The sequence below is a fragment of the Callorhinus ursinus genome, unplaced genomic scaffold, assembly GCF_003265705.2.
Source record: "Callorhinus ursinus isolate GAN/ISIS: 27379988/994484 unplaced genomic scaffold, GSC_fseal_2.0 scaffold16, whole genome shotgun sequence".
In the NCBI taxonomy this organism is placed as follows: domain Eukaryota; kingdom Metazoa; phylum Chordata; class Mammalia; order Carnivora; family Otariidae; genus Callorhinus; species Callorhinus ursinus.
The window spans coordinates 34580014-34606374 of NW_027397078.1; the positions used below are offsets into that span (position 1 = coordinate 34580014).

A 26361-nucleotide genomic window follows, 5' to 3' on the forward strand; every position below is an offset into this window, starting at 1 on the left:
ACTGAGGTGATGACTCCCACAGAGCTGGCAGGACCTGCGATTTACTTCTAACAAACAGAATATGGCCCAAATGTTGGGGTATCACTTCCCTGGTTAGATTATCAAAGATGGTGACTTCCACCTTGCTAGCAACCTCTCTCTCTCGCTGGCTTTGATGAAGTAAGCTGGCACGTGGGAGAGATCCCTGTGGCTGGAAACGGAGAGCAGCCTTTGACCGACAGTGCGGGAGGGACTGAATCCTGCAAACAACCACATGAGTTTGAGCTTGCAAGTGGATCCTAAGCCTGGGAGATGCCTGTGGCCCTAACCGACGACACCTAGCCTGAAGCCTTTGAGAGACGCTCTCGCTCAGCGGAAGACTCAGCCAAGCCTCACCTGCACTCCTGACCAGAGATAGTAAGATCAGAGTGCGTTACTGTAAGCCGCTAAGTTTGGGGGTAATTTGTTACACAGCAATAAATACCTAAGACCGAAGGGTAATTGCTTTGCATTTTTATTATGTTGGTGAACCATGGCTTAACACCAGTTAGTACTGTTTAATGGAATCAACATACAAATTGTTATACCGGGAATTGTTTTCAGTTAAGACCACATTTCTCAGACTTTGCCAAAACAAGCCTTCCGCCTTGGGGTTGTCCGGCCATTGAAGGATGGAGCTCTTGCAGATCCTCTGCCGCAGCCTCAAATACTGAGAATGCTGTAACACTGGCTCCAGCAGAATAAATATAATCACATCCATATTCTCATCCATGAGCCGCTGCAAGGCCAAGTAGAATGCCGTTTTAAAGTTCCAGTTTTGGGCATATTCTTTGGTTAAGACGAATATGGTTTTCTTGCTTTGGTTTATGCTCTGCATGAGGTTATCGATGATGGCTAATCCGGGGTCCCAGTCCCTCTCCTCTAAACAGAGGAGCACATTTTTCCCTTCACTCTCCTCCAGGTGGAAGCGCAGCTCATTTATCACCCAGTCGGTAACAGAGGCATCTTTGGTGTCATAAGAAACGTAGGCATCATAGAAAGTTTGGGACGTGGAAAGAGACCTGTAGCCTTTTACCTTAGCTAAACACACATGATAGATAAACCAAACATCCCAGTAAAACCAATGGTGACCCAAGGCAGCCAACATCACAGTGATGGTGATTAAGGACGTGAAGAAACAGAGCACCGCCGCAATGGTATCTGAAATACAAGTTGTTAGCTCCAGACTCATGATGCTCTTCCCTTTTTGATCCCCAGGACTAGAGCAGACGATGTCTGTCAACCTAGGGATTGTGACATTCAGATTTTCATCCATCCATCTTCGAAAATCTCCAATGTCACAGGTACAGTCAAAAGGGTTTCTACCTAGTTCCAAAATGGTTAAACTGGTGTTGGTCTTAGTTTGAAGCGTGGATTTGTTGATCATCTTCAGCAGGTTGGAACTCAAATCAAGGTGGATCAGACCGCTGGCTTCGGAAAGAAAGCTGGAGGGCAGGTGAGAAATCCTGTTTCGATGCAGTAGCAGCGTCCGCAGGGAAGGTGCGAATTTGGAGAGGCTCTTAGTTACAGAGGATAGCCTGTTTCCACTCAAGTCCAGCACCTGGAGATGCGGGAACTGTTGGAGTAATGTCCAGTTAAAGAAATTTAACACGTTATTATTTATGTATAGCTGGGTGAGACTCTGGGGCAAGTTCAGGAAAGCTTCGTTTGGGATGCGCCTAAGGTTATTCAAGGATAAATCAAGCCGTGTCAGATTCTTGAGACTTGTAAAAATTTTCCAGTACTTGTCACCTTCAGCATTCCACAAAATGTCAAGGCGGTTTCCACTGAAAACTAATTCTTCCAGGGACATGCTTTTCAGGTCTTGCTCCGTTAAAGTATAAATGCTGTTGTGGCTCAAGTTTAAAACCTTCAGTTGTGTTAAATTTTGAATAAATCCCAGGCGGTGCGTCACCCCTGCTATTCGGAAGTAGTGTGCATTGTAGCTGAGATCTAGAACTTCTAACTCGGGCAGATCACTGAGAGCGTTGTCATCGTCAAAGTCTAGTCTATTGTTTGTCAGATCCAAATATTTGATATGCGGCACGGCTGAAAATTCAGTCCCATGTAGCACTTGACCGTTGCCATTTGAAGACAGATTTAAGCAGGCAATGTCATGAAAAGCTTCAAATTGCTCTCTCCCAATGAAGAAAATACTGTTCAGGCTTAAATCTAAGGCTTTGCCATAAACTGAACATTGTGGCCTTATTAAAGGATTGGTGTTATGATAAAAATTTGAATGTGGGTCAAACTCAACATCCGCTGAGCGTGGCTTAAGGACATGACTTGGAGAAGAGGAACCACTTAGGTCATTTTGCTGGATATCATTTACCAAGGGTGATATTCTGTTTTCTGACAAGTAAATGATCTTCAGGTTGGAGAAATTACGGAAAAGTGTAAAATTGATTTGCTTAATAAAGTTGACGCCCAAGTTGATAGTCTTTAGATTTGAGAGACTCATCAGGGGCTGGAAGTCTTCTGCTCTAAGTTCCTGGAACACATAACCTCTTAAGTGCAATGCCTGGAGCAACTTAAGATTAGAGAAGTTTTGGGAAATATTAATATATTTTGGATATTTCGCCTTTACGTAGTTAAAAGATAAGTCAAGTATTTCCAAGGAGGGCAGTTTTGTTAAAAATTCCCCAGAGGCCATTTCATCAACTAAATAATTGAATTCCAGATGCAGCACCTTCAGATTATGCATATTCTCAAACCACGCTGCCGGAATCTTCCGGAGGGAAGTGCTAGAGAGGTTCAGGTAGCGAAGTTCTGTCAGGGTTTGAAAAGCAAGAGGATGGATCTGAATTGAAGAGCCTCCTTCACAAGGTGTACAGGGAAATGGGGCGTTGAAACACCTCGGACAGTTCCCGCTTAAATCTAGCACTCTTAAATTTCTCAATCCCTTGAAATCTTCCTGACTGATGATTTTAATCTTGGCATTGCTAAGATAAAGTTCTCTTAGGGAGTCTGGCAGTTTAGGTGGCACATGGACAAGCTTATTAAAAGACAGTGACAGCACCTTCAAATTCGTAAGACTTGCAAACGTTCCGTCTTCTATGTCGAAAGTTTTATTATCACAATTATTGCCAAAATAGCAGTTCCAGCTCAAGTAGAGACTTTCCAGATTCGTAAGCCCAGAAGTGTTCTTTTTAGTTACCCAAATTATGTTGTTTTGAATTAGACTAAGTTCCTTCAAAGACCCTGGCAAACCAGCAGGTATTTGGTATAACTGGTTGTCTTCAAGCAGTAACTGGTTTAGGTTTTGTAGGTTGAGGAACGCCCCATCTGTGATATTCATGCCATTTTTGTTTGTATCAGGATTTTCATTCAGGTGTTGTGGATTGGCATTGTGGTTTAGATTTATTTTAGTAAGATTCTGCAGCCCTTGAAATGATTCATTTGTTATGTGTGTGATGTAATTATCAGACAGGTCTAGTTCTGTCACATACTTGCCCACTGTTGGGGGAACTTCTTGCAGTCGACGGCTGTTGCACTCTGCTATAACAGAGCCATTTTGTCTTCTCTCATCACAAGGATAGCTTCTAGAATAATTTGCTTTGGTGAAGAACTCATAGGAATCAGAGATGCGCAGGAAAAGGCAGGTCAGAAGCAAAAACGGGAGGGTCATGTTTTCCTAAGGAAAATCAAAAGTGGAGGCACGAAGTTAGATTTGCAGTGTTGACGAGGCATTTCACCATGAAATTAACGGTGCTTCACCACATTGTGCATGTGTTTTGAAGTGTGAATTCTCTTACCAATTAAACAAACTGTGTTAAATTAGGTTCGGAACAATTTCATTTTTTTTTAAGATTTTATTTATTTATTTGAGAGGGAGAGAATGAGAGACAGAGAGCACGAGAGGGAAGAGGGTCAGAGGGAGAAGCAGACTCCCCGCTGAGCAGGGAGCCCGATGTGGGACTCGATCCCGGGACTCCAGGATCATGACCTGAGCCGAAGGCAGTCGCTCAACCAACTGAGCCACCCAGGCGCCCAACAATTTCATTTTTTTTTTAATTTTTTTCTTTTTCAAATTTGTATGTACATTCTGGTTAGTTAACATACGGTGCAATATTGGTTTCAGGGGTAGAATTTAGTGATTCATCACTCACATACAACACCCAGTGCCAGGTTCGGAACAATTTCAATTTCTCACCACATTCAGCTTCAAGGTGCTCAAAGAAGTCGAAGGTGAAACTATCTGAGATGATGATGGTGAGAAAGCCCGGGAAGCTTTTGCAGAGGCATTCATCGAGATGCCCCATCACCATAACGGGTCTGATGCTGGCCTATGACTATGGTTCATGCTAGATCTGTAGCACAGCAAGCTATAGATTCATAGCTTCGACCTATTAGGAGAACTCTTGATGAAAGTTGGCCTGTCCCAAGGAGAGTTCAGATCCAGCTTTCATTATGGTATCATCTGAGATCTGCAGGCCAGAGTCACCTCTACCGTATCTATATCACCGTCTCTCTACACAACCGTATCCCTCATTGGCCTTCCCCACAGTTTTTCTCTACCTCTCCGGTGGTACGCATCCAGATCTCTTCTCTCCTGCTGTGATGGGGACACCTTCTGTTAATAACGATAACAAAGTATCAGGTAGTGTGCTAACCATAAACATTTTCTCACCCATGTTAAGGCCCGGAGCAACACAATGAGATAGGTTCTATGTTATCCACATTTTGTGAGGGGAGAAACAAACTCAAGGCACTTCAGTGGCTTTCAGAAGGATGATACATTGTAGAGCTGGATTCCAGTCATTCTGATTCCAACAGTAGCCATGATACTACACCACCTCACTTTGAAGTCTTTGTGTCAGAACAGTACCTCGACTGTAGACGGCACTCAAAAAAAATATTGTGGAATGGCTACCAGTCCCCCAATGTCCCTTATCATATGAACATTGGCGTTAATAGCTATTCTTTGGCTAATATTGTAAACTTCTGTAGGGAAGACATGATGTTTTATATTTTCACACAACCTCTGTAACACTTAGTAGAGCGCCTCACTTTCTGCAGCTCTCTCTTAACCGAGGGCTGAATATATTACCTTTGGTAGTTATACAATGCAATAAACAGATTAATGTGATTGGTGTGATGAGCACTGTGGTCAAAAGAACACTCAAAATCTTATTTCACTGGGTCTGGAGACCAACCTTCACGAAATTGTATTTTTCACTAGAGCCCGACTCCTCTCCTTCTTGTGAGTTTGGCCAGGTAAGCGCTTCCTTTTTAAGTTCTTCTAAAGCTGAGGGTTAATGAACAGTCACTGTCATACCCTTAGTATGTGGGTAGTGATTCTTCTGAGGATCAGGGATCACTGCCAGTTCATAGCAGGCGAGGAAGAGCCAGTTGCTGCAGAGATGAAAAATCAGGCGGAACAGAACTCCCAGGCATTCTCAGTTATTTGCAGTTATTTTCAAATACAGCGCTATCCAGGTGCCGCTGCTTGATGTTTTACTTTTACTAAAAGAAAGCCGCGCTTTACCTAGATTCTCAGAGGGCCCCTCTAACCTTCGCTGCCTCGTACTACTGCTGTCTCCGCGCTATGTCATGCGGCCAAAGGGAGATTATCCAGATGGGCCTAATTTAATTGTATGTGTCTTTAAAAGCAGAGAGTTTTCTCCAGCTAGCAGCAGAAAGGAGAATCAGAGAGGCTGCAAGCGGGAGAATAATTGGACTCACTCTTGCTGACTTAAAGGTGGAGGGCGCCACTGACAAGGAACGCAGGCAGCCTTCAGAAGCTGAGAACGCTGCTCTGCTGACACCTGGCGAGGAAACGCCCGCCCCCCCCCCCATGCTACAACCACAGAACTCAAATTGACCACCTGAATGAACTTGGAAATGGATCCTCACTCACAGCCTGGCCAATACATCGATTTTAGCCTTATGAGATCTAGAGCAGAGAACCCAGGCAAGCCCACCCGGACTCTGACCTACAGAAATTTGAGCTGATAAATGGTATTGTTTGTAGCTTCTAGCAATATTAATTTGACGTGTTAAATTTGAGTCTGTGATCTTGCAGTGGAGAGGTCCAGTAGGCAGTTACATATACGCCCCTTCGGCTCAGAGGAGAGCGCTCACGGGAGGGACGAACTTGGGAGTCGTGGCAAGTACAGCCCCAGGTATGAATCAGATCATCCAGGGTAACGTATGCCATAAAGGACACTTGACACCTCAGTTCTATCAACAGTGATTTTCTCATCTTTTTTTTCTGATAATTTCATGATTTCATTTTCTTACACTAAAATATCTTATCCCACTGGGATTGTTTTGGCATAAAATACGAGGGGCAGACCCACATTATTTTCTTTCTAAATGGAGACCTGCTGGCCCCAACATCATTTACGTATTTATTTATGTTTTTTTACTGAAATAGAGTTGACACACAATGTTACATAGTTTCAGGCGTACAACACAGTGATTCGACAAGTCCATACGTTATGCTGTGCTCCCCACAAGTGTAGCTCCCGTCTGCCATTATACTGCGCTATTACAGTACCTCTGACTACATTCCCTACGCTGTACCTTTCATCCCCATGACTTATTCATTCCGTAACTGGAAACTTGTACCTCCCACTCCCCTTTGCCCATTTTGCTCATTCCCCCACCATCCTCTCCTCTGGCAACTACTAGTGTGTTCTCTGTATTTATGGGTCTGTTTCTTTTATTTGTTCATTTGTTTTGTTTTTTAGATTCCACGTGTAAATGAAATCCTATAGTATTTGTCTTTGACTTATTTCATTTAGCATAATACCCTCTAGGTCCATCCACATTGTCGCAAATGGCAAGATCCCATTCTTTTATAGCTGTGTGTGCACACTCCATCTTCTTTATCTGTTCATCTATCAGTGGACACTTAGGTTCTTTTCTCTACATCCCAGCAACATGGGTTTTTTTGGTGTGTGTTTTATTTTAGCCATCGTGGTGGGTATGAGGTGAGCTCTCATGGTGGTTGTGATTAGCATTTCCCTGATGATGAGTGATGTGGAGCGTCTTTTCATGTGTCTGTTGGCCATCTGGATGTCTTCTTTGGAAAAATGTCTATTCAGGTCCTCTGTCCATTTTTAATCAGACTATTTTTTTGGTGCTAAGTTCTTTATGTATTTTGGATATCAACCCTTTATCAGACATACCATTGCAAATATCTTCTTCCATTCAGTAGGTTGCTTTTGTTTTGCTGATGTGCAACATCATTTGTTGAATAATTTTTTGCTCATCAACTTGATATACTCCTTTTATCATATACTAACTTTCCTGTGTATTTAGATCTATTTCTAGACTCTCTGCTTCATCAATCTGTTCATCATTCACGTGCTGGCAGCACATGTTTTAATAATTACAGTTTGGGAGGATGTTAGTATCTGATAGGGCGAGTCTTGCTCATTGCTCTCCTTTTGTGAATGGATTACTTCTATTTTACCCTCTAACAGGTCCTTGCTGATATACACTAAGACTACTGATTTCCATATATTAATTTTATACCAAATCACTATACTAAATTCTCTGGTTATTTAGAACAGTTGTTTCTCCCTGTGATTTCCTTGGGTAAGCAATTAAACCATCTGCAAATAGCGATTATCTTCCTAATATCCTTTATACAGTCTAATTTATTTTTATTGTCTAACTGCATTGCCTAGTTAATCCAGAACAATGAAAAAACAGAACAGAAGCCAAAAGAAAAAAAAAAGAAAGAAAGAAAGCAGAGACGGACCAATGCAACCACATGCAAATTAAAATTTTGCCTCACAACAAAACATGGCAAACAATGCCAAAAGTGAAACAATAAATTAGGAGAAACTATTTGCAGTCCTTATCACAGATAAGGGAGTAAGAGATTTGACACATAAAGACATTTCATGCATAAGTAAGAAGACAAATAACCCAACAGAAAAATGGACAAAGACATAGTAAAAGCTCACAGGAAAAGGAAACACAAATAGCTTTTTAAACATAGGAAAAGATACTCAACCTCACTCAAAAAATTACACCAAGGTACCATTTTTTTTTTTTTTTTTTTTTTTTTTACCAATTCTGTGTAGGTGAGGGCATGGAGAAACAGGTGTTCTCATATTTTGCTGGCAGGAATCTAAATTAATGCCACCTTTAAGACAGTAAGAAATTCGTAATATTTATCAAAATTGGAGACATAGGGGCGCCTGGGTGGCTCAGTCGGTTAGGCCTCTGCCTTCCGCTCAGGCCATGATCCAGGGTCCTGGGATCGAGCCCCGCATCGGGCTCCCTGCTCAGCGGGGAGCCTGCTTCTCCCTCTCCCTCTGCCCCTCCCCATTTGTGCTCGCTCTCTCTCTCAAATAAATAAAATCTTAAAAAAAAAAATTGGACACATAGACTCAGCAATTCCTAGAAGTAGATCCTAAAGATAGACCCTCACATACACAAATGACTACGCACAAGGATGTTCAACGTAAGGCTGTTGGCAATAGCAAAAGATCCGAAATCATCCAAATGCCTTTGAGTAGTGGTCATACAAGGGAATACCGTGCAGCAGTTCAAAAGCTCTATAGCTATGTATTCATTCATGCAAAAATATTTATTAAGCATATGCTTTACGTCAGGAATTATTTTCAAGCTGGAAATATAGCAATGAACAAAACAGATGAAAATGCCTGCCCATTTGGAGCGTACCCTACAGGATAGTATGTTAGATGGTGGAAATTACTATGGAGAGAAGTAAATACAGGGAAAAGGGTGGTTTTGTAGACTGTCCCTCAGCTGGGATTTGTTTCCTTCATGATGAACCTGGGGTAACGGGTCTTGGGGAGGAAGAGCACAAAAGTAAAGTGCTTTGTAGCCCCATCACACCCGGAGCACAGAGTAGCAAGGTGACTCTCCGTCGATGTGGCCCGTGATCACCTGGCCGAGGCAGTGCTTGTCAGGTGCCTGCTCCAATTTTTTAATTATCCATTAATAAAACATTCAAAATTCATGTTTAAAAGGGGCCCTGAGGAGCCGATGGCTGGGGAAGGCCAGATCGGAGACTCTTCCCGTCTCCCGGAAGTCATGATGAACAGCTCTGTTGGTAGAAGAGGCATTTTTAAGTGGTTACTTGGGCGGGTCCAGAGGACAGAGCTGTCCCGTGCGGCCTCCACGTCTCATTGCAGAGGCGAGGGTCTCTCCCTACAACAAGGAACAAGTGAGCGGAAAAGCCTCTAGGGGACACTAGAGACCAGGGGGAGAACTTGTTGACATTCACTGGTTTGGTTTGGGTTTTTTCCCCAGGGTGAAAATGGCCTCCCAGAGAGTCCGAAGCAACTTAAAGTAAATGGCGCACCATGGAAGGGATTAGAATATTCTGCAGATTTGTGGGTGAGGAGCTTGAGGTTCCGAAGTCCACCCTTCCAAGAATCCTGAGGTACGAACGTGAGTTGCTTCAGTTCCACATAACCTCAATTCGAAGGGAAACACAGAGTGGGGCGGAGTGGGAAGTGGCGAGCAGGCAGCTAGCCAAGACTTGAGGAGAAAACCCTGACTCGCCAAGCCTCTCTCCATCTGCCTCAGGGCCTCACGGCGGCGAACGGACCCCAAAAGCCCCGTCATCTCCCAAAGTGCGGGGCGGACCCCCGCGGGCAGGCCCCTCGGGGAGGCCGCGCAGAGCAGGCCCCAGCTCACTCGTCGGGCGGGAGCGGAGGAGAGAGGGGAGCCCCCCCCCCCCCGACAGCCCAGCAGGAGCTGCGCCTCCCAGGCCAGCCCCTCCCCCTTGGCCACCCCCATGCCTCTCGCTGCCCAGAGTGGCTCCGAAAGCACTTCAGAGGGACCCAGATCCCCGACGGAGGGAGAAGGGTGCCAGGGAGAATTATGCTCACCAAGGTGTCACCAGAAACCATCGAGCCTGGCCGAAGGGAAATGGCCACTCTGCAAATCAAATAGAGGGGGAAAGGGACAATTACGCGAGTGAGACAGAAAGTGCAACCCTGCAAATAAAACCGAACCGGAGACAGAGAGGGGAAAGGACACTTACTTCTGCCACCTGCCACCCACCCCCGGCAGGGCCGGGCTCCCGCCAAAGTGCTCGTCAAGGACAACATGCCCGCTGAGGAGAGAGACCACCCGCCGCAGACCAGGAACGGGCACCAAGCGGAGGAAGATGGAGAGCGGGCAGATGAGCAGGAGGCGGCAGGGAAGGGCGGAGGTGGCTAAGGCCGAGCAGAGGCAAGTCAGTCACATGGCAGAGACACCCCACTCCGGCACCCCGGCAGGAGACTGGAGCATCTCCCTGGGAAAATGGTCAAGCATGGTAGCAGGGCTGTGGGTGGCACATTTAAGGGGGCACCCCAACACTTCGTCATCAAGACGAATGCTAGTGTAACAACTTCAAATCTCTGACGGGCTAAGTATTCAACATGTTAAATAAAGACAGAATCCAAGCCTGCACTCGTGAGGCACCGCCCCACTCGCCTCACCCTGATCGCGGCTCCGGTTCCAATAAAACTTTATTCACCACAAACAGGCAACTAGCCTGCAGGCTGGAGTTGGCCAGTTTGATTTTTTTTTTTTTTTGATAGAACATTAAAATAGTGTTTATCTTGAGGGGCACCTGGGTGGCTCAGTCGTTTCAGCTTCTGCCTTCAGCTCAGGTCATGATCCCAGGCTCACGGGATCGAGCCCCGCGTCGGGCTCCCTGCTCCACAGGAGGCCCGCTTCTCCCTCTCCCACTCCCCCTGCTGGTGTTCCCTCTCTCACTGTGTCTGTCTGTCAAATAAATCAATAAAAGCTTTAAAAAAATAAAATATTGTTTATCTTGATTATGGAGCAAATTTTGGGCATCCTCCCTTCCTTAAATTTTGCCCCCAAATGAGTGCCTCAACTCTCCTCACCCTGGCCTCAGCCCGGCACTGCGGAAAGGATCTGCGATCACGTTGGCACGCTCTGACCGAAAATGACTCACAGCCCTTCATCTTGGGCAGAGACTCATCTGTTGGAAAGTTCTGGCCTTGAAACTGAAGCTTCTCATCAGTTATTTGGCGTTCTACCCTTGAATATGAAATAACAGTCAGTACCCGTCACCTGAGCAATTCACCTGGCATGAGAGAAAGCATCACAAGCAAAAAGAAAAAAAAGTCAGACATAACGATTGATAGAATGATGCCTCTGACACCCAGGACAGTGGTTCATGTTTCTTTTCTTAATGCAGGTCCCATCTTGCACAGATTCTCAGTCCCCTCTCTGCAAGTCTGAAATCCTAAAAAATCTGAGCACCAGAAGACTTTGTTTTGTTTTTTTATAACTCATTTGGCAGCAAAACCTGACCTGAAAGGACCTAAGGCTACTATAACCTGTATTTAGCTACTTAGCGTGAGCATTCTTGTTTCACCGCAGAAATAGCCGTGTTGCATGACCTGGACCCATTAAAAGTGTTCTGTAATGTATCATGCATGTACCATATCATCTTGCTAAAGTATGAATTCTGAACTCTGACGCCATGCTGGCCCACAGGTTTCAGGCAAGGGATCGTGGAGCAATACTTAAATCTCCTGGGGGGCCCGGGGGGCACAGTCAGTTAAGCGTCCGACACTTGGTTTCGGCTCAGGTCGTGACCTCTGGGTCGTGAGATCGAGCCCTGTGTCGGGCTCTGTGCTCAGCACGGAGTCTGCTTGTCCCTCTCCCTCTGCCCCTCCCCCTGCTCGCGGGCATGCCCACGCTCGTGCTCTCACTCTATCTAAGTATCTAAAATAAATAGATGTTTAAAAATACTTAAATCTCCTTCACTGGGGACCTATTAGCAATTCCTGAATTTTCCTCGGCACACCTGGTAAATCAGAAAATAGAATGTGGTTGTCAACAGGGCCAAGTTTTGACTTTCAAGGGCCCAGGGGCACTTTCGCCTTTGTGGGCCCCTTCTTCCATTAAAAAATATATATATATAGAAATTCTCTTTTACGACCTCGTTGGCATATAGACAAACACAATCTGGGCTGGATTATACTATTTTCCTGGTTTTAAAGAAAACAAAACCTTTCCCTAAAGCGTCACGGGCCCGAGGCCCTGTGCCTTCTAAGAAAAGAAGAGCTCTCTAAAGAGGAGGCGGCCCTGGTTGTCCATGGTGTCGCCCTGGGGCTCAGATCACAGGGGCAGGGTGAGGGGACAGCTGCAGGCAGAGAAGTATCAGAACAGGAGTGACCGAGGTGGGGGGCAAGGAGAGTGTTGGGGGCTCAGTTGTAACCCCCCGAAAAGACGTGCTGAGCCTCCAACCTCTGTACCTGTGAGTATGACCTGATTTGGAAGCAGGGTCTTTAGCAATGGAATCGAGTCAAAGTGAGGGCATGCCGCGTGAGGGTGCCCCCTAGTCCAGCGCCTGATGTCCTTAGGAGAAGAGGGAAGTTTGTAAGGAGCACTGAGGGCTGCCGGCCACCGCCAAGAGCCGGGAGAAGGGCCTGGAACGTTTCCCTCTCCGCTGCCAAGAAGCTACCGACCCTGCAGATAACCCCCGGCTTCTGGACTTCTGGCCTCCAGAACGGTGAGAGGACACAGTTCTGTGGTTTTGAGCCACCGAGTTTGTGGTGCCTGAGGGAGTGAGGACGGGCAGCAGGGACTGAGAGCGGCCGGGGGGACCCACTGCCCAGACAAGGCCCGGCCGCCCGAAGAAGGCCTTGTCCAGACGTGCCAGGGAGCTCCCTGCCTAGAAAGCTCCCTGAGAATGACTGGGTCTGCATGGCCTGGATCTCTTACTGCGTGTTGCCTGGGAACACCCGGGAAAAGTCAGGACCCGTTTCTTTATTTTATTTTATTTTTTTAAAGATTGTATTTATTTATTTGACAGAGACAGACACAGCGAGAGAGGGAACACAAGCAGGGGGAGTGGGAGAGGGAGAAGCAGGCTTCCCGCGGAGCAGGGAGCCCGATGCGGGGCTCGATCCCAGGACCCTGGGACCACGACCTGAGCCGAAGGCAGACGCTTAATGACCGAGCCACCCAGGCGCCCCAGGACCCGTTTCTTTAAAGAAAGCATATGAATCTCACACACACACACACACACACACACACACACACAGAGAGAGAGAGAAATCTGCTTAACTTCCCCTCCCTGCCAAAGACTGCTGGTTGCTAGCTATAGAGGAAGCGATTTCACAACTGTTTTCCTATTTTCCATGCATACTCCGTTCTTTGGTTGGGTCCGTGGCGCACAGTAGACGAGCTCTCACCTTCGGGTTCTGAAGGACCCAAACAGCCCAATGAGAACAACCCACCCTAGTCCTCCCTCAAATCTTCCTTCTCTTCTTGGACACCAGTAGGCACCACAAACAGTTTTCAAAGACCAGGGCAGTTTGAAGAAGGGTTCAGAAAAGTCTGCCTTGGCTAAGGACACCGTGAGGGGCCACCCCCAGGACCCCGCCCGCGGGGTGAGGGACCATGCTGGGCACAAAGGGAGGACCCCCACTGGGCGATGCTAACCTCAATCCCACACGTTTTCCCACACAATTTCACAATCTTGGGCAAAAACCGTCTGCGGGGGCTTGGGGGTGGGGGATGGGGGCAGAGCCTGCCTTCCTGAAATAAAACAGCTTTTTATCTTTCCACATCCCCCTCCTAAGCTGCAAACGGCCTTTCTGCAATGATGCCTCCTTCCTTCTCCCTCTTCAAAGCCTTCCTTTAGCCTCAGACCACCTCCCGAGCTGCACCCCCTTTCTCAGGATGGGTCCCGCTGATAACCCCTAATGCTAAAGGGTCAAGAGAACCTATTGATTATAAAACGTGATTAATCCTCCCAGTTGAATTACTTAGCTGTTTGGCTCCGATGTGGCGTTCAACCAGATCTGAATTTTTGCCAGACTGGATATATTTCTAATTTTCATGGGTTCTGATTCATTTGCAGTTGACTGTTGACCACGGAGACATTACGAAAGTAAATTGATAAAGAAGTGGTTGGGGCGCCTGGGTGGCTCAGATGGTTAAGCATCTGCCTTCGGCTCAGGTCATGATCCCGGGGTCCTGGGATCGAGTCCCGCATCGGGCTCCCTGCTCCTTGGGAGCCTGCTTCTCCCTCTGCTTCTCTCTCTTTCTCTCCCTCTGTCTCTCATGAATAAATAAATAAAATCTTAAAAAAAAAAAAAAAAGAAGTGGTTGACGGGATTTTTCACCTTAGAGGAAACTTAAAATTAATCAATAGATATGTTATCCATCCCAAATCTGATGGATTCGCTAACGGCTTTGGAAGAGAAAAGAAACCACTAGCACATTAAATGCTCATGTCAATGAAGACATGGATCCTGATTTCCTATACACAGAAATATGACAAATCATGCTATCTGAATTCCAAGAAATATAGTAGGGAGCACTTGGTGAGCGCTTTACCAGGAAGCAAACACTGGGACCAGTGCAAGTCACACATTTCTATATGTAATCCTCATAAAAATCAGTGCAGTGGGCGCTACTCTAAGCCCCCATTTTATAGATGGGGAACCTGAGGCTCAGAGAGGCTAATTTACCCAGCGTCACTCAAATGGTAGGTGACAGAGCTGCAACTGAGCCTAGAGATCCCCGAGGAGTTAGCAAATTGGTAGTTCTAGAAGCAAGCGCCTGGTTGGCAATGGTCTGGTTTCGACGATCTGCAGAGACCTCATAGCCACGCCTGGAACGTTCAGGATTCAAATGCCAGGGGTGGATTATCCACCTCGCCTTTCTGCACCGATCCGTCTACCACCAGGCACTTCCAGATGTCTGTAATTCCACAGAACAACTGGAAACCCACTGACTGTAGACATATGCACCCACCAGGAGTGGTCTCAGCACGGCCCGCACTTGCTAATGCTGACCCAGAACCAACGGGTCATTGCGTTCAGATTTACTCTGTGTTCATAGCCCCGGAAGAGTCATAAATTGGAGATAAGAGTTTAAAAAACAACAGATCCCTCAGCTCTGTTTAATAACTCGGCTGAAGTCAGGACATTCCATTGGAATGATGATCCCCTCAATGGACTCTGGAGGTGACCTGAAGATGCCCTTACAAATGATCTCCAACTGACTTGCAAAGACTAACCATGAGTAACGCCATCCTCCCCCACGCACACGCCCTGATGTTCCTTAAGTCTGGATTTTCCACGTCACCCCCGCCCCCCCAACCCCAGCGTGCAGTGTTGAGGATTACTACACGGCGGGATGAGAAGCAGCCCCTGGAGAAGAATGGGAGTCGGCCCCTGCCCTCGCCCTGAACCACAGCCTGGGCCCTTCAGATAAGCACACTCAGAGCCTTTATTTCGCTTTCTGGGATCCAACCAAGGGGCTAATGAGGGAGCTTCAGGTCTTCCTGGGACCTTCTCACCCCCTACAAAAGGACTGTGCTCTTGAAGCCAAGGACTGAAAGAGCTGTTGGGGCACTGTTCTAAGGCTGTGGCTCTCGGGCTCACCTTGAGAGAGCTCTGAGGTTGAGAAGCTACGAACAGCCAGGCCCAGCCCCCGACATTCTGATTTCCTCAGTCTGGGGGCTCCCCTGTGATTCTAATGCGTAGTCGAGGTTAACAACCCCTGCTCTCAGGCCAGGGGCCCGCGAGGTCCTTGACCTCTACCTGTATCTCCAGTGGGAGGGAGGGAGGCAGGACACGCTTCCAGGCTTAGTTTGATGTTGTTATTACTCTATTTTCACTTTCTTATAATACAATCATATTGGCTGTGGTTCCCGCAGCAGCTTCACGTGCCAAGTAGAAATAGGATAACTTCGACCCCGGTGCCGCATGTGTCCGTGGCCCTGTTGGGCCGTTGCAGTCAGTTGATAAAGCATCATAAAACTCCGGTACAGACTTAATTTCCTTTCGCGATCCAGAACGGGCATCACATGGATTTCAAAATTAACTTCATTCAGCCATCGAAAAGAATGAAATCTTGCCATTTGGAACCATGTGGATGGAGCTAGACAGTATAATGTTAAGCGAAGTAAGTCAGAGAAAGACAAATACCGTATGATCTCCCTCACTCGTGAAATTTAAGAAACAAAACAGATGAGCAAAGGGGGCAAGGCAAACCAAGAAACAGACTCTTAACTCTGGAGAACACACCGATGGTGATGGGGGGTAGGGACAGGTGATGGGGGTGAAGGAGAACGTCTGTGATGAGCACTGGGTATCGTACGGAAGTGCTGAATCACTGCATCGTACACCTGAAACTAATATTGCACTGTCTGTTAACTAGCTGGAAATAAAATTAAAACTTTAAAGAAAAGAAAAAAGAAAATTCACCTCAAGAACTTAAATATACACTAAATGGCTGTAAAAATAAATAACTCCAAGAACTTTACTAAGCCCTGGATGAGCATGGAAAGAAGATGAGGTACATTTTGGATGAGATTCTCTTGTAACCAGACTTTTATTTTTTTTTAAAGATTTTATTTATTTATCTGACAGAGAGAGACACGGCGAGAGAGGGAACGCAAGCAGGGGGAGTGGGAGAGGGAGAAGCAGGCTTCCCGCGGAGCAGGGAGCCCGAGGCGGGGCTCGATCCCAGGACCCCGGGACCATGACCTGAGCCGAAGGCAGACGCTTAACGGCTGAGCCACCCAGGTGCCCCGAAACCAGACTTTTTACAACTGCTCTCAAATCTCACCAAACTTTTTAGAAAACATATCACTTCTTAAAACTGTAAAGTTTGTTTTTCAATCTGACCGTTCTCAACAGTAACAAAAACTGATCACCTACTAAGTCCAAACACTAAAGGATACAGTTGTAGAAATGGTAACATGTTCACTTAAGAAATCCCGAACAAGAAAAGGAGCAAATAATATTGAACACTAAGCGCCTAGGAGTATATTAATTTCAGGCTTTGCGTAGGCCCTAGTGAGTGACTGGAACATGTGAGATGAGAGTTTGTCCTCTTTTTTTTTTTTTGTAGAGTTAGCAAAGGAAAAACACTTCCAGCACTCACTTCGCTTCCAACCCTTTGGTTCTAGAAGAGAATATTGTTTCTGGCAGGACCAGAGAGTAATAGTCAGCTCCTAACTTGGAATTGGCTCGTTCTCCTGTTCACATTAGTAAGACCACTGCGTTTGATTTTTAACACCTACTACCTATCACTGAGAGTTGCTTCAATACTTAAGCTTTTTATACTTACTGGCCCCGTTCATCCCTTTCCGTGTTCACACCATTTGCCACCAAACCATATTTCAGAGTCAGTCAGAAATCATGTATTTTGTAGGAAAGCTGTGTTAAGAGACTAGAAGTGGCTTACCGGGCTCTCTCGTCGTCCTAATTTCTCATTCGGTCACCTGCAGCACCGGGGAGGGCCGCCCTCTGTCAGTGGGCACACTCAAGAGAAAGAAACTGGCCAACTTCCTGAACTCGGCAGCTTTACCATCAGCAGAAGCTAGCGCACAGTTTGCAGAAGTTTATGTGGGAAGAAGGGAACTTGTGATTTCTTAAGTGTTGCCAAATCATTTCTTGACTGTGCTTTAAAATTTCAAAACTGAAATTCAGGGGGAGAAAGTTATTTATAAAATGATTTAAATGAATGATACAAATATAACACATATGGGGGTGTGTGTGTGTGTGTGTGTGAACTTGTGTATATTTGGGTGTATGGGTGTGTGTAGTGGGGGTGGGGAGAGATGGCCGCAAGGACCCTCACCGAAATGTTAGCATCGGTTCGCTCTGGAGAGCAGGCTCGAGGGAAAAGGAGGGAGAGAAACAGGGACATATTTTCTTCGACTTAGAAAACTCTGGTGTTTTTGTAAGCTTTACCACACATTTGAAGTCAGTGTAGGATTGCCCAAACTCATCTTTTGGTATATAATGCAGCGAAATAACATTAGCATTGCTTCACCTGTGTTCCACACGTTTCCGAGACAGCGCAGACTAAGGTGGGTGTGGGTCCCCCAGTGTCCCTGCAGTTCAGCCAGGACCTGGCCCATGGTAGAAGCTCAATAAACAGCCAGTGAGTGGGTGAGTGAGTGAGTGAGTGAGTGACTGGATGAGCATGGGCATTCATGAGGCAGGACACGTTAATTTCCTGATTCGGTCAGATAAGTGAACAGGATTTGGGGCTCTCAGAGCTCCTCCAGAGGTCTAACTATGCACAGGGGCCAGCAAACTGCAGCATGTTGGCCAAATCCAGCCCCGGGGTGGGGGGGGTGGGGGTGAAGAATAATTTTCAGAAATAAACATTTGCAATCAATCTGATGATAAGGAACAATAGCCTTAAACTTCAATTACACAGAATGTGATCATCCCCCAAAAGAATTCCATGGTTGTCATTATTAGGCCTATGTTACAAAAAAGTGCACTCGATTATTATATTTTGAATTTCATCAATTAAATAATAGTGCAATGTGTTTTTCTCCTACTCTGTAAGTACCTACATCGTGTCTTTAATGGGCCTCTTGGCCCACAAGAGTCTAGAATATTTACTTCCCCGAAAGCATTGGCTGACCCCTGACCAAGAGAGTCATCTGGAATGGGATAGCATGTACTTCATCTTGCCTGACGCTGGGGATGGGGTGGGGCGGGGGTGACATTTTCATGCATGCGTGCACGTGCATGATACACACATTGTACCATTATTATTCCCCCCTTCCCAGGGTTCCCATGACACCAGGGAACTCAGACTGTGGCTTCATGGGCTCCCCCGAAGCCTTCATGATAGTGAGCTCAGAGATCTCATCTACCTGCCGCCAGTCTCTTGGTTTCCCTTGAACCATTTGCTCCAAAATAAAGTTTTAAAAAGTAAGCAAAGGGGCGCCTGGGTGGCTCAGTTGGGTAAGCATCTGCCTTTGGCTCAGGTCATGATCCCAGGGTCCTGGGATCACTTTGTTTCAGGCTCCCTGCTCAGTGGGGAGTCGGCTTCTCCCTCTCCCTCTGCCCCCTCTCCCCTAATTGTGCTCTATCAGTCACTCTCTCTCTCAAATAAATCAATAAAATCTTTAAAAAAAAAAAAAGAAGAAGAAGAAGAAGAAGAAGTAAAAATGATTGCCAGTAGTGGGCTGAACTTCAGGCTGGATTGCTGGCCAGCCTTTCTAGAAAAGCCGGACACACATGCCCTGGCTCCCCGGCCGCAAAGTGTCAGCCGATCACAGACCAGTCAACTCGGCTCCCGTCATGCACGGCGCACGGTTGGGTGATACCCACGCACAGTCTGGTCAGTGCCCGTGCCAGGCAAGCTTGGGCACATGGGCCACCTACTCAAATCAAGTGAACCTTCACAGGTGTTTCCACCCAACCAGTAACCATGAAAGAGGACAATGACATTGACACCAGGGCAGGACAGTCACCGCAGACCGGAAGCTTAGTCCCACGTGGAAAGCGGCCAGAGGAGCCGGCCCTCTGCCTGAGCCCCAGACCTGGCCCTCAGTGGCCAGGCCCGCCTTCCCTGCCCTGCCCCGCGTGGATCCAAAGTCTCGGCTCCCCCCTTCCTTGTTCTTCCCCTCGCCCCCCATGCTGACACAGGTCTTTATTTCAAAATGGAGATGATCTGTCTTTGGGTGCTCCAGTCAGGCAACAGCACATCCCAAATGAACCTCTCTGAGCCTCAGTTTTCCCAACTCTCAAATGGGGATAAAAACACCGGTATCTTCTTCCTATGGTGGCTTTGAGGATTAAGCCAGGCTTGCGGAACCCTTAGGACAGTACCTGGCACAGAGTAAACACTCCACATGCAGAGCTAGTATTATCACTACTCCTTCGTCCTGGGCTTCTCGCTCCCCTGCGCTGTTGCCCACAGCGGGCCAAGGGACCCACGGTCGGGGTGCTGGCCGCGCCCCCCCCCCGACGTCATTGGGCACCCGGGCAGTCCCAGGGCAGCGGATGGCTTCTCCACATCCGGACCACAGCGAAGTGCCACACAGGGAAATCCCATGGAGCCCTGCAGAAGGCTCAAGACCTAGGACAGCACCAGGTACCTGCCATCAGTTGTGTGTCCGAAAAAAAATCAACATGGAACATAGTAAAGGCTACAGTGGAAGGAGTCATGGGAAAGAACCCTTTAAAAGCAACGGATTTGGATGAAGACAGGCACAAGAGGACTCCTCTGCACAAAGGCCGGATCTGATATGAGTCCATCCTGGCTTGAAATTGAGGTGCAGAGCTCCTGAGGGCACGGCTGCCATGGGCCCACGTCTGGGAGCCCCACTGCAGCTTCTCAGGGCGCCTCCAGGCCTGCGGCCCCTCCCTGGTCAGCGCACACACAGGCGACGCCGGCCGCATGTAGCCGCTACTGTCCATCTCATGGTCCTCCCGCACCTGTTCCCACAAGTCCATAGCTTTTCCCCTACTCCCCCTCCCTCCCTCACTCCCGAGTCCCTTAACCCACCCTCCAGAGCACTCCGTTAGCACTCAGACTTACACCTGCTCCATTATGCTCATTCCCAACCAGTTCTTCTCCATTTGTACTATTATTTCTCATTTCAAACAAAAGCTCGAAGTGCTAGTCTATACAATACCTCAATACCCATCAGAGAATGGCAGCACTCTGGATGAAAAAGTTAGCTAAAGGCATTCTTCCTATGGCCTCTATAGCCCCAGATCAGGGCACAGAGCTAGGTATGAAGAGGGAGGGCTGGATTACAGCCTCACTTGGTCATATGGCCAGCTACTCTTGAGCAGTGGACGACCTGCGCAACTGTGCATGGTGGCTCAGCTAAACCAAATTGAAGCCTATTTCAGCATCATAAGTAGGACTGTCTCCTTTCAACAGCACATCCGACCGCACAAGCAGGGCCAAGGCAAGGTCTTGAAATCCTCCACAAATTCCCTTCTTGAGGCAGTCCCAGGTTGCCGACCAATTATCTGAAAATCTGGGTCTTCCCATCCGTTGCGACGCATTCCTGTGTTTCCTGAAGCCAGTGTCTCAAATAACGGGCCAAAGCACCACAAAAAGTCATCGCCCTTGACAGCTGGAAGGGCCACCTTATTTCAGGGCTGTGGGAACTGAAGGCAAAGGTCAGGAGGGCAATAGCGGTAGGAAAGAGTATGGGAACCCACCACCCCACTTCTGCTCTGTGTGCTTTCAACTTCTCCCTTCAGGAATGCCCTAAGTGAAAAGCCAGACAGGATCAAGCCTCCCACCCACGTTTTGAGAAGAGGATGAGGGTGAGTTTTCTGGCTCCCACCAGCTCTGTGTTCTTACTCCCTACCTCTTCTGCTAACAGCTCATCATCATCATAAAACTTCTCTCTCCGGTGACGCACTGCGTGTGTGCTGACGTCCCTTCTGGCTGTTCCCGGTCCGCCAAAGCCAGTTCAGGCGTTGACAGGGGTTCCCAGGCCAAAAGGGATTAGTGAGACAGAAAGGCCTCGTAATACATTGCCCAGTGCGAGCCCTCCCCCCACCCCCCGCCCTCCCTCCGGTGGGAAGGGGGCTCTGAGGCGGTCACTGCTTCAGGGAAGGGTCGGCGCCACAGGACCCGAGGAAAGAGCAGTTGCAAAAGTTGCAGTCGAGTTCTAAATGTTTGAAATATATGAAACCACACATAAAACGGTATTTCCTTTCCCTGGACAAGGTTTAATTTATCCAGCCTGAAGAGGAGGGCATGGTCAGAGAGGAGCCTGACAGAGAGAGAGAGAGAGAGAGAGAGACATGCCAGTTGGGTCTCAGACAAGGGCCTGGCCTGTGCTAAGTTCGAGAGGAAACTCAGAAGCCGCAGATAAGTTTTGGGAATCAGGAGCAGGGGAAGCAGTGTCTGGAATTTTCCTCACTACCCTAGACCTGAGAGCGGTGGGGAGCATGGAGGCAAAGGAGGCCTGACACGGCGGCGACCTGGTTTGCTCTAAACCCCACAGCATCGTGGAGGGAAAGGCTTCCGAGAGGGGAGTGAAAGCTGGCTGACACAGTGGGAGGCTTTCAAGGTCAGGTGGTGGGGACAGAGCGAAGGAGGGGCCACAGTTGAAGGAGTTGGGTGATGAAGCGAGACCATCCTGTGTGATTGTTCCATTGAGCCTGCAGTCACATGGAAAGGTGTTTATAGCTTGTAAAGCTTTAAGCCTTAGCCATCCTTGTCCATGACTAAAGAGGGGGGTGGCTAGGGGGTGGGGGGGGGCTCTTTAGAAAGTTAAGATATAAAGGGGCTCGGTCAAAAATAGAATTTATGGCTGGGGGCAGGGGGGTGGGGCGAGGACAGAATGAACCACACGGCAATGGGTTGGTTGGAGACGTCAGGGGGAACCCATATTTAGCCTAATAGGTACTGATGGGCAAAGGGAAAAAGAATTTTGTTGCTAACAGGTATGCCTGATATGATGTGTCAAGAATGGCACTTCACCTCTGTGGCTCTTCCTCCTCAAAACCCATAACCCCGGTCTCATCATGAGAAAAACATCGGAAAAACCCAAATTATGGGGTACTCTACAAAATCCCTGACCAGTAATCCTCAAAACTGTCAAGGTCATCAAAAACAAGGAAAATCTGAGTGACTGTCACTAAGGAGACGTGCTGACTACAGGTAATAAGGTATTCTGAGCGTTAGGGGAAAACTCATGAAACCCAAAGGAAGTACGGGGTTTAACTAATAATAACGTATCAACAAATGTAGCAACAGTAATAGAAGATGCTAACAACAGGGGAGACTGGGTGCCGGCACTGCAGGGCCTCTCTGTATTCTCTTCGCAACTGTTTTGTAAATCTACAACCAGTCTAAAATAAGAGATTTATTTAAACACTAAAAAGAAAAATGACTACAGAAACTGAGCTAGGTTAAGATTCTCTGTACATGCATATGGGCATAAAGATATGTAAAAATCACAGGTGAACGTTCCCACTTAACACAATACAAGAAGACAAACAAAGCTTTTTCCAAAGAAAAGCACAGGCAGAAGGTGTGGACATTCGTGATGTGTTGTTTCCCCTCCAAAGATACTTGTTGTGACTTTGTAATTTAGAAAAAAAAAAAAAATTAGGACAAACCCAAACGTCGATCAATAGGCGCCTCGTTACGTAAAACGCTACCTCCGCACAACGAGTGCTGTGGGGTGGGGCCGGGAGGGGAAGCTGAGGGCAGATCCACAGATCCAGAACAGACGGCTGGGTGGATAAACAAGACCGTGCCAGCTCCTCAAGGGCAAGCCCCCTTCCGACGCAGACCTCCGTCTCCCCTCCCAAGTGCCACGCACAGCGCCCCCATGTCACCCCTCCACCCAAACTTGGCTCCCTTCTGGGACTCCTCCAAGACTCAGTTTGGACTCCCATCAACTCCGAGCGGCCTCGGCTAAACTGCACCCCCCACCCCAGCCAGCGGGGCCTCCTGCTCTGCCCTCCCGAAGGGCCAAGCCATTCCTCGATTTCCCTTTTCCCAAACTCTTAGCGGACGTCCACTGACCAGTGTGTGTCCCTGAGGGCAGGGACTTCATCCCTGTAGCCTCATGTGCCCAGCCCAGGGGCTGTAGCATAGTGGCAAGCTCAGTCGATGTTTCCAGAATAAAGGGAGGGAGGGAGGGAGAGTCGGCGAAGAAAGGAAGGGCTCCCCGGCCGTAGCTGAGCCTCAGTAGATTGGCCCTTCCGAACTTGCTCGCCTCCCCCAGGAGCCTTTGGTGGAGGGGCTGTGTGGTTGTGCTCAGTTCTTATAGGAGGGAACTAAAGCACAGAGAGGTTAAAAAGTCAGGTTACTCCGGCTCCAGAATTGTGCCCTTGACCACCACCGGATATTCCACCAACAGAAAGGATCCCGGGGAGGGGCGCCTGGGTGGCTCAGTCGGTTAAGCGACTGCCTTCGGCTCAGGTCATGATCCTGGAGTCCCAGGATCGAATCCCGCATCGGGCTCCCCGCTCAGCGGGGAGTCTGCTTCTCCCTCTGACCCTCCCCCCTCTCATGTGCTCTCTCTGTCTCAAATAAATAAAATCTTTTTTAAAAAAAGAGAAAGGATCCCGGGGACCTATAAAAAGTCACCTAATTTGGCAAACAGAAGCTGACCCGCGACATTCGACGAAGTCGTTTTGAGAGCAGAAGACGTCAAAAGCCAGGTTAGAAGGGGTTTCACAGTAGCGGGCGAGGCGATCAGACCCCTGTCACCGGGCCCGCACAGCAGGTAGGCGTCCTCCACACCCCTCCTGGCTGCCCAGGCACCCCTCCAAGGCGCTCCCCATCTACGGCCCACATTCAGCTTTGGTGGGGGTTACGGTTTCCACTTTCAGAGGAGGAAGCAGGCTTGCAAAGGTTCAGTAATTTGCCCACATGAACCGACAGCTCTGCGGCGCTTGTCACATCCGGCCCTACACTCGATGTGCCCGGGTCCATTTTCCACTCTGCCAGACTGTAAACCTTTTGAGTCCAAGAGCTGTGTTATTCAGCCAGCACAGCCCCAGTGCCCGTATCAGTTGATAAATGTTGGGAAAAATGGAAGGGAGACACAGAGGATTAGATCGGTAAAATTAAAGGAAGTTAAACACACACACACACACACACACACACACATTTATATATATATATTTTTTTCCTGATTATAATATTACCACAGAGTTCTAAACATTCAAATTCAGGAATGTATAACATAGAAGCTGAAAGCCCTCCAAATTCCACCCATCAAAGAAAACCAGTATTAACAATTTGGTGTATGATCTTGAAGATACTCCCTCTGTGTATACTGACCTGGCATTACAAGCAATTCCTTTTTTTTTTGTTTTAAGATTTTATTTATGTATTCGACAGAGAAATAGTGAGAGCAGGAACACAAGCAGGAGTAGGAGAGGGAGAGCTCCGCGGGGAGCCCGATGTGGGGCTCGATCCCAGGACCCTGGGACCATGACCTGAGCCGAAGGCAGACGCTTAACGACTGAGCCACCCAGGTGCCCCGCGTTACAGGCAATTCTTTTGCAAAACTGGGATCAGACGACGAGTACTACTCTGTACCGTTTTTTCCACCTTGCCTTGTTTTGAATTTGTAGTTCTTATTATTTTTAATGTCTCTGCCGTGCACAGTGTACGGATGTAACATTTTACTTAATGAATCTCCCATTGATTGACATTTGGATTTTGCCTTTTTTTTTTTTTTTTTAATTACAAACAATGCCACAACACACGTCTTTGTAAGGAAAGTAACAGAACCATGTTCCGGGAAGACGAAACGCCTGCGGAACGGAAAAGTGTGTTTGTACAACACACGGGCTATACCTGATGGAACAGGTTTTCCACGTCGGCAAAAGTCATCGAGCCCAGAGCAGGCTGGGCGGGGTTTTCACTTTCCAAGGGGAAGGAACCCCGATGGGAGACCCACCTCTCCTTGAGGAATGGGATAGGCATCTCGGTGGACGGGCTCTTTGGGCGAAGAATCTCATTTTTGTGCCATGGTGCGGAAGACCGTGACACCAAACATTCTGGTGTGGAGGGGAGGGCACTGGACAAAGTGCATGTCGGGGAGCCTCCGGTGTCTTTGGGATGTAGGCGGTCAGGTTGGATTCTTGGGGGCGAGAGCGTCTGCTGGGGGGAGGGGGTCAATACCAGAGCCTGAAAACATGCGGGAAGATTTGGGGAACAGTCAGTTAATTCAAATAGGAGGGCACTCTGAAACCCGGAGAACAGTCTATTAGGTTGGAGGCCCAGGGCTCCAGTGGAGAGGAAGACTCCATAAAGTCTTCACCTGATTCCTCACCATCTCAAGTACCTCTTCCCCTCCCCCCACCCCCAACATGTTTTCTTTTCTCTTCCCTTCGAATTCGCTTTTTCCAGTCTCCAGCTCTCTCACAGTGGTGTTCTTAGAGTTGGAGAAAACCATTTTTGCTTCTTCCTTTCTGCATCTGCACCCCCAGGGGACTGCAGAAAGGCCTTCAAGGTCAGAAATTATTTCTGGACGATCCAGCCAAGGGCAAAGGTGTTAATAACCACCGTGCCACCAGGTGGCGCTCCCAGCCCAATATTTCGGATTTCCTGACTAGCAGGACCAGTCATTTGTGTGTGATAATGCATACAGGAGTATGAAAATTTAAATCACTGTAAAAGTTAATACAAATCTGTACGTGTATAAAGGCTTTATTCCTAGTTTGGGGGCAGTTTCAGTGAAGGCAGTGCAAGTTTCTAAATAAAAAGAATTGTTACTCACGATTCGGGCCATGGGTCTCAAAAGGATTTAAGATTTAAGAAAAGCAAAGACGGCAAAACAATACACTTTTGCTCCCCCGTTTGGGAATAGGTAGAGATTTTTAACTAAGCGATGAGCTAGAGGAGGCTTCATTTTATAAATTTTAAGTGATAGGAAATCAAGCTCAGACTTCCCAGTGCATATTCTAAGTCCACTTACTGAGTTTGATTTTGAGAAAACAAAACCAGATTTAGATAGGAAAGGTAGCCAGGTGGAGAACGCTCAGGTAGTTGAACGCGTGGCTAGTGTATGTGGTGTGAATGTCAGTCTACCCCCTGCGATGTGCAGAAACACTGATTTTCTAGGACTCGGTTTCTTTTCCATCTCTGAGCTTCACTCTACGCGAC

General features: G+C 47.6%; 1 protein-coding gene and 1 long non-coding RNA gene across 4 annotated transcripts in view; one reads left to right on the top strand and one right to left on the bottom strand.

Annotated features, from left to right (window-relative positions):
* Window positions 1-26361, top strand: part of LOC141374294 (uncharacterized) — a 55793-nt gene that overhangs the window by 26926 nt on the left and 2506 nt on the right. The window contains exons 3-4 of one of the 3 annotated variants that reach the window (XR_012381067.1): window positions 9259-9391; window positions 9538-10410. This is a non-coding gene — a long non-coding RNA (uncharacterized lncRNA). Of the gene's footprint in view, window positions 1-9258; window positions 10411-26361 lie in introns of those variants that run through there. The other 2 variants (XR_012381068.1, XR_012381066.1) reach the window with 2 other exon arrangements.
* On the bottom strand, window positions 478-17346 carry TLR8 (toll like receptor 8). The gene is made up of 2 exons (XM_025857814.2): window positions 17191-17346; window positions 478-3652 (listed from the first exon to the last, which is right to left on the bottom strand). Exon 2 carries the CDS (start codon window positions 3644-3646, stop codon window positions 527-529), a length of 3120 nt encoding a protein of 1039 aa, XP_025713599.1. The 5' UTR covers window positions 3647-3652; window positions 17191-17346; the 3' UTR covers window positions 478-526.

Coding starts and splice junctions, on each gene's coding strand:
- TLR8 (XM_025857814.2), bottom strand. CDS start 3,646: ATGACCCTCCCGTTTTTGCTTCTGACCTGCCTTTTCCTGCGCATCTCT.